Source organism: Histoplasma capsulatum, genomic scaffold, assembly GCF_000149585.1.
Source record: "Histoplasma capsulatum NAm1 scaffold_1 genomic scaffold, whole genome shotgun sequence".
In the NCBI taxonomy this organism is placed as follows: domain Eukaryota; kingdom Fungi; phylum Ascomycota; class Eurotiomycetes; order Onygenales; family Ajellomycetaceae; genus Histoplasma; species Histoplasma mississippiense.
In genome coordinates, this window is record NW_001813982.1 from 6689753 (window position 1) to 6696891 (window position 7139).

A 7139-nucleotide genomic window follows, 5' to 3' on the forward strand; every position below is an offset into this window, starting at 1 on the left:
CTTTTAGATGATGTTGATTATCACTCTTGATGTCTATATGATTTGAAATATCTCTGCTCAGTCTATTGAACTGGGAAACACAGTGTTGTTAATGAATTTCAGCAATGGCTGTCTGTGAATATTAATTAATGTACGGAGTAGACATGAAATCACAACACCTTAGGATCCCACACTATACTGAATCATCTAGACTATATACATAGGTTGAACATTGCTCCACCCTGCAGTGGCAGTTACCAATAGAAATGAGATAAGAAAGGGTACCCCCAATATCCATCAAGATGTGATAATATCCTTTTTGAAGAGGGTGGGATTCGAACCCACTACCTTCTTGTCTCAGCAGAGGTGGCCCCAACACCAAGTGCCTACTTGAGAAAGCATTCCATGAACAGCGCTTACCACTACGCCATCCACCCCCCCACATATAGGATAGTATAAAACATAATAATGTCGCCAACAGTATTCCGCAATATGGAAAAGTCATCACAATACAAAGGTTAATTTATATAGTTCAGAAGCATGAGTATTAAATAAAATCTTGCCAAAAAGTGCCAAAAAAAAGAAAGAAAGAAAGAAAAAGGTGAAGAATTAACTTTTTAAAACAAAAAAACAATAGTTATAGCTTCATTTACATGTCCATTATTCTTCATCTAAATATAATTAATTTCATTCTCACTTCCCCGTCCCATTGAGAAAATTAGTGAGAGAAATCAAACGCAGGAAAACAGTATCGCTCCGTCACGCCAGCACACAAGTCTTTATCATACCTGACCATTCCTCTCATCGCCCTCCTCGTCATCATCAAAATCATCTGTCCCAAGCAACTCATCCTCATCCTCCACAACGCCAGTATAGTCATTCCTTCGTGCGGCAAAGGAGTCTCTGGAAGAATACGGTCGTCGCGAAGAAGCCCCGCCAGGCACACGAACATATCCGCTTACACTACGCCACAGGCTGGATACCAGAAGTGGCAGCGCTGTGATCACCGCGACAACCCCCGCCACCATGGACACAGGGATTGATACGAGGAGGGAATCGCGATCAAATAATCCTCCCGAGCCCGTTTCACCCAGACGGATGCGACCGAATTTTCCATCCCAGTGATTATAGACGTAATATCCAGAAGTTGCAGCAAGACAGATGGGGATGAGGATGACGAAGAAAAGACCGATGCCACGTAGGCGCGGATGCTTCTTGAAGAATTCCTCTTCCTTGTTCGGGCAAGGGTGAGCGACGATATGGTTAAGCTGCTTGCCACCTTGGCACTTCGTTAGGGGGATGCGCCGGTAGCCAGTTGGCTCATACCATTCTATGGCTTTGGGATTCTCAGTACAGACAAGTTTTGGGTCAAGAGGTTCGAGGCCAGCGACCCGCGCACAACTGCCGTCGCTTTGAGGCTCGTAGTTGTAGTCACTGCAGATGAGAAGGTCAGTTTTGTTTCCTAATGGATAGATTATACAATGTTAGATACGTATGTGGGGATGATGTACCATTCATAATCCGATCGTGTGCATTCGCAGATATCCCCAATGGAGTCCAGGTGCTGTAGTTCTCGGCCGTTATAGCAATCCTTGTCGGGCCGTTTGCGGTGATATTTGGCTCTGTGACCGAAGAGGCATCCATTAGGTTGAAGGGGATGCTTCGGTTCCCAAAGATAGTAATCATCTGCCTCCGGTTTCTTTTCATTCAAGACGCACTGTTTGGATCGCTCTTTCAGCCCCGAGAAGTCAATGTTAACAGTGGCGAGGCCAGGCTTTTTCCCTTGTCCGACTTCCTTGCCCCAGAGCAGGAAATTTCGAGAAGTATCCGAGGGTACGGTAGATATATCCTGAATTTGCATCTCAACTTCCGAAAATTCGAAGTCCTTCCAGCTCCTTCCTTCATCAAGAGAATACAGGAGAGTTTTTGTTGGTGTGGACTCGGTCACAAGCACGATGATGGACCCACTGTCGCCAAATTCCCATTGATACTTGCCCTTCTTCACCTCTTCCCAGGTTATACCAGCATCTCGAGTGATAAATGTATCAGCTTTGCTTTTAAGTGACAAATAATCACCCACATTGCCCGTTCCTATCATAATGCCAACCGCTGAAGGTGACGAATATGTATCTCGTGGATCGGCGCGCTCGGTATAACTGTGAAGATGCAAGGCGCATGCATCGGTCGGTTTCCCTCCTTTCGTTGAGCAAGCGTATGAGCGCCCTTCGGAATCCTTGTCTGGCGGGCGCACGAGTGTCCATTCGGCGCCATCGTTGTGAGTAATCATGGTCCTAAACTTTTTAGCGGCTCCGTTTTCAACGTCGGCCACGTTCCCAACGACATTAGCCATCGCAACACCCTCCAAACCCTGCATCTTCTCAAAGTCGGCATATCCACGAGAGTTCCTATTCACTGCACTTAAACTGAGAACGTAAGAGGTTCCGTTGCTGTTGCTCTTTAAGATACTTCCGTATTCGTGGTCCTCCATATTGTTGATGGTAACAAGGAGGAAGGCAGCATGGGTTCTGCTCTCCAGGACGGTATACGCCCGCTGTATAGGAATTTGAACGTTGGCAGGGAGTTCGGCGTCCGCAAAAGTCTTCCCATCAATACTAACACCGATTCTAAGTGAGTCTTGGGGGTTCTCTCCTCGAATAGCCACGATGATAAACTCTTGCATGGTTGCAAAGTCCAGAATATTGCTATAGTGGAGTCTTTTCTCAGCAAACCAATCCTCTGTTGAGAGGAGTTGCAAGTGTTTATTTGAAGGGTTTTCATTTTCGAATTGTTCGCAGAACACAAGTTTGTCGCTTGAGCCACGAGCATCCCTTGAAATGAACTCGCATCTGCGAACGTATCGCATGAGGAAGTGCCACTCGCCCCCCAAGTTCGTAGTGTAGTAAGCAACAGAGTGGCAATTACCTCCGTTGCCATTGCATTCATCGGCACCTGTCCATATAAGCCAGTCTCTCCTATCTGGGTGGAATGAAAGGACCGGGAGCTTATCTTGATTCGGAGGAAGAGGGGCTTTGAATTTTCTGAAAGTGTCTCCACGGTCGAGCGTATACCATCCATCCCCGTTGTTTGTCAGGAAGTACGCCACATCATCGAAAAATCTATGCGGCTCTATCCGGGTTATCTTTTCTTCCTCAAGAATTCGCTTCCACTTCTTGCCGTGATCTCTACTAAGAAATATGTGTTGCTCAGAAGTAATCATGATGACTGTTTCGTCTTCGCCCTTGCTGCTCTCTTTGCGTTCGAGGTAGAAGTAATCTTTGTAATAGTCTGCTGTGAAAAATGACTTCTCTACCACGATTTGGCCAGCAGGAGGGTTCTTAAATGTCTCCGAGCAAACGCGTTCTGTCTGTTTATCGAGATCTACCCCTCCTTCCCTGATACAGACGTTACCAGGGATAAGCCTGAATCCGGAGCTACCTATGAACTTATCATCAGGGTTTTTGCAGACACCCTCAGGGGCAATCAAGGACCTGGATGGGATGCAGCTTTTTCCATCTTCACCACGAACAAAATTAAAGTCACATTCAAAATCTTCTTCCGTGCATTTGCAGCGCTCAAATTCAGGAGCTGGTTCCTCGAATTTCTTCTTGATGAAACAATCAGCCTGTGCCTTTCTCCGTCGGTAAAACTGTTTATGGCCCATCAAGCAATCCGGCTCATTTTTCTCGTTCAATCTGGCAGGCCAATTTTCGAAGTCTTTCTCCTCACAAGTGCGTTCCTCCATTTCGGCAAAGTCAATAGAAATAATGTAGTACTCCATACCGATGTCAGCTTTGGCTGAGCCAAGTAACAGGAACTTTAAAGTTGTCGAGCCAGGCGCTGTGGTTAGCACTTTGGCACGAATTTGGACGCCATCAGGTAGGGAAGCCTTGTGCCAATTCTTGCCATGGTCGAGAGAGTATGAAATCTTGTCGGTTCTCCCTTCATCAAAAACAGCGACAATCACAGAGCCTTGATCACCGAATTCATATTTATGAGCATCGTCCAGAGCTTTCCTCCAATTGATCCCTGCATCGTCGGAAACGAACAAATCGCCGTCCAAGTAATCCTTGAGATGGCCGCCTGTGTTTCCAACTCCCATAACTAAGCCAGGCGCGGGGCTAGAAAATACACGACCGGAGTTCGTTGCATCAGTGACGGAGTGAAGGTGAAGATCATGTTTGCCGACCTTTAGAGGCTGGAAAGTCCGCCCATCATCGAATGAGATTTTGCTTATAACTTTTTTCTGAACGCCATTTGACTTTTCAACATCTTCCCAGTTTTTAACGGTATTGACAAGAATAATTCCCTGTATCGAAGAGATTTTCTCAAAGTCGACGAACCCGTACAAATTCCGGTTTGTATGTTTGATGTTGCGCGTAAAGTAAGTGCCATTTGAATTGGACGTGAAGAGAGTGCCTATGGTTGACGAGTAGGTCGATACGACGTCAACCTGGAGACTGTAGCTTGTGGATTCTAGAATAGTATATGCATCCTCTTCTACCCTATGTCCGTCAAACTCAGTTCGGTGCCACGTTGATGCATCATCGGTCACAAAAAGCGCCAGCTCGTTCGTTCTAGCAGACTTCGTCGCAGCCAGTATATACTTCTGCACACTCGCGGTGCGTATGACGCCACTCACTGCACGGCCGTTATCAAGTGGAACTTCAGTCCCTTGTTCGTCCTTGAAAAATCGATCCGAGTAGAGGAGGCGATTGGCTTCAGCCCAGGAGGAGTGCAATCCCGACACAACGCAAAAAATTCGATCGTTCACCTCCTTCGGCAGGTCAAGTCCTTCCCCAAAAGTTGGTGTCGAAACGGCCCATGCACAATGCCGTCCATTCTCCATCAAGAGGTGGACCGTTTTGAATCCATCCGTCGTGTAATATGTTCTTTCCTTGCAGTCGAGCCCCTTGCACTTGTGTCCCAGAAGCATTACCCTATTCGAATCCTTGCCGTGGAAAACGAGTGGATACTCATACCGCGAGAGCTCCGCATCGACTGTAAACTCCCGCCAAGATTTGGCCTGATCTTCGGTGACCCAATGTGTCCCTCCCTTGCTCATTATATACGCCTTGGTCCTGTCTGTAGGATGCGGCAAAAGGGACCAGGCCTTTCCCCTCATCCCACTCACATCTACGATATCCCAATTGGCACCAGCATCCCTTGAGACGTACACATCGCCGTTCTTCCCATCTTGGAACATCACAGTATCCGAGTCATCGAAGTAAAACAGGTTGACGGGTTCATCTTTAAACTTCGTTGCAGATATTTTTGGACCGTCTGCTTTCTTTGCACTAGTGAATGAGGTTGCTAGCAGCAAGCTGCCAGCAAGTAGTAGCCTTCGAAGGATCATGACAGTGGATGTGGTGAAGGCATCTGGGAGCAAGGACCGAAGGGGACAGGGATACGGTGAAAGGTTGCGGATAAGGATAAGCCAAAAAGCTCTATTCGGAATGCAATGGGTTCTCAGAAACTTTCCGGCCTTGTAATTCCTTACTTGTTTTAGTTGGTCGGGGAGCTAGGAATACCGAAAAAATTAGGAAGAAACTGGTGCAGAGATGACTGGAATCTAAACAACAACGCTAAAAATATCAAAGATATAACGTTAATAGAGAAATAAATGATGAAGTCAAGAGCTGCAGCAGCTGTTTGTCGAATTTCTCGATGTGCTGGAGCGTGTGAATGATACAAGGATAATGTTGTTAGATGTCGTCGTCAGAGCCTCCGAAGTCCGCTAGCTCCAGGGCCGAGTCACGTGTGTTTCAGTCCAACCTAGAATTGGCGGAGTCTATTTTTGGACAGTTCAACCTGCCAAGTTGATAGAAATGTCTGGATGGAATCAGTTTCAATGACCCTGTACATTGCTTTTGATACTACTATACTTCTTGCATACTAACAATGAGATTCAAAAACAGAAAATAACACAGGAATGAGAAGAATGATCGAGATGTGGGGACAAGAGTCCTTGCTCATGTGTTTGATAATAGAGGTTCTATTTTCCAAACGCTCCAAAGTTTGGGAGCTCGACGACAAGTTAGGTGGCAAACCCTGGAAAATATGGGGGCATCATTCATTGGTTGAGCAATCCATACCTTGGAATTCTCATTACGCATAGAACATGTTCTCCATAGCCCATACGTTCCCAAATATGTTGGAGTTTATGATTGGCTCGAAAGTGGCCAGAAAAAAAAAAGACCTTTCTTCCCTCTTTTTCTTTTGTTTTCTTTCTACTAGAAAGAGGGATACTGTAGAGTGAAAGGGCCAAGGATAAAGTTTTGATATCCGGGGAGCTGTGGAGACAGCAGATATATACTAATACTAGTATGGATTAGGGTGGCAAAATTCTCCGTTACACTAAGGTTTGCGAGTGGATGAACAATCGTACTGAATGAAGAGCCGAGCAAAAACATGAATTCGAAACCACTGGCGTTGAATCTATTCCTAAAGCGGAGATCCAAAGGAACGGCTAGGGTAGTAAAGGCAGAACACAATAGCCAAAAAAGGATAAATATTCAGGGGCTAGCTTTTTGGAGGTGAAAATTGTTAAGATACCAAAATAATGAAGTTAGATGAGGATATAAGCAGCAAGGCTGGTAAAGAATGAGAAAGAAGGAAAGCCAGCCAATTGGACTGTGATAAATTGATACAATGTATCAGTCCTGATTCCGTCACAGTATTTCTTTTGTTCTTCCTCGATTGATAAGATGAATGTGTCATCGATTAAAAGCAACTAGAGAGCCAATAACATAGTGACTGTGGTCGTCCCGAATACCCTTCCCCTGGGGCATACAGGGACAGAAACTGGATAGAAAAAAAAAGGATGTAGACAAAGGATAAATCTAAACAAGAAAGGGAAACAGCGTGAACCATTAATTCACGCCGTTATCACGCGGCTTGGAATAGTAACCATATAGTAGGCTCAGCCGCACCGTTTTGCGGAGCTTGCGCCACATCTTCTTCATCATACTTTGTGTCTTCGGCCGGAGCATTCCAGACGGGGTGGTTTTCCGTCTGCCTCCGGAAGCTCAGCCAATCCGCAAAGGATCATCGAGTTTCTGGAAAGGCTGGGTGAGATATCCTAAGAAGAGTCTGCCGTCCGCAAGTCAGGTCTTTGTAAGTGCCATTTTTAAGTGTCCATCTACGCGATTGCCAGGGGGTAT

General features: G+C 45.8%; 1 protein-coding gene across 1 annotated transcript; it reads right to left on the reverse strand.

Moving 5' to 3' along the window:
* Positions 1-596: 596 nt before the first annotated feature.
* HCAG_01899 (conserved hypothetical protein) lies at positions 597-5332 on the reverse strand (the record flags this gene model as incomplete). Its single annotated transcript, XM_001544802.1, has 5 exons — positions 597-650; positions 768-1441; positions 1491-1639; positions 1698-5032; positions 5111-5332. The coding sequence occupies 5 exons, from the start codon at positions 5330-5332 to the stop codon at positions 597-599; spliced, it is 4434 nt and encodes a 1477-aa protein (XP_001544852.1).
* Between the last annotated feature and the right edge of the window lie 1807 nt (positions 5333-7139).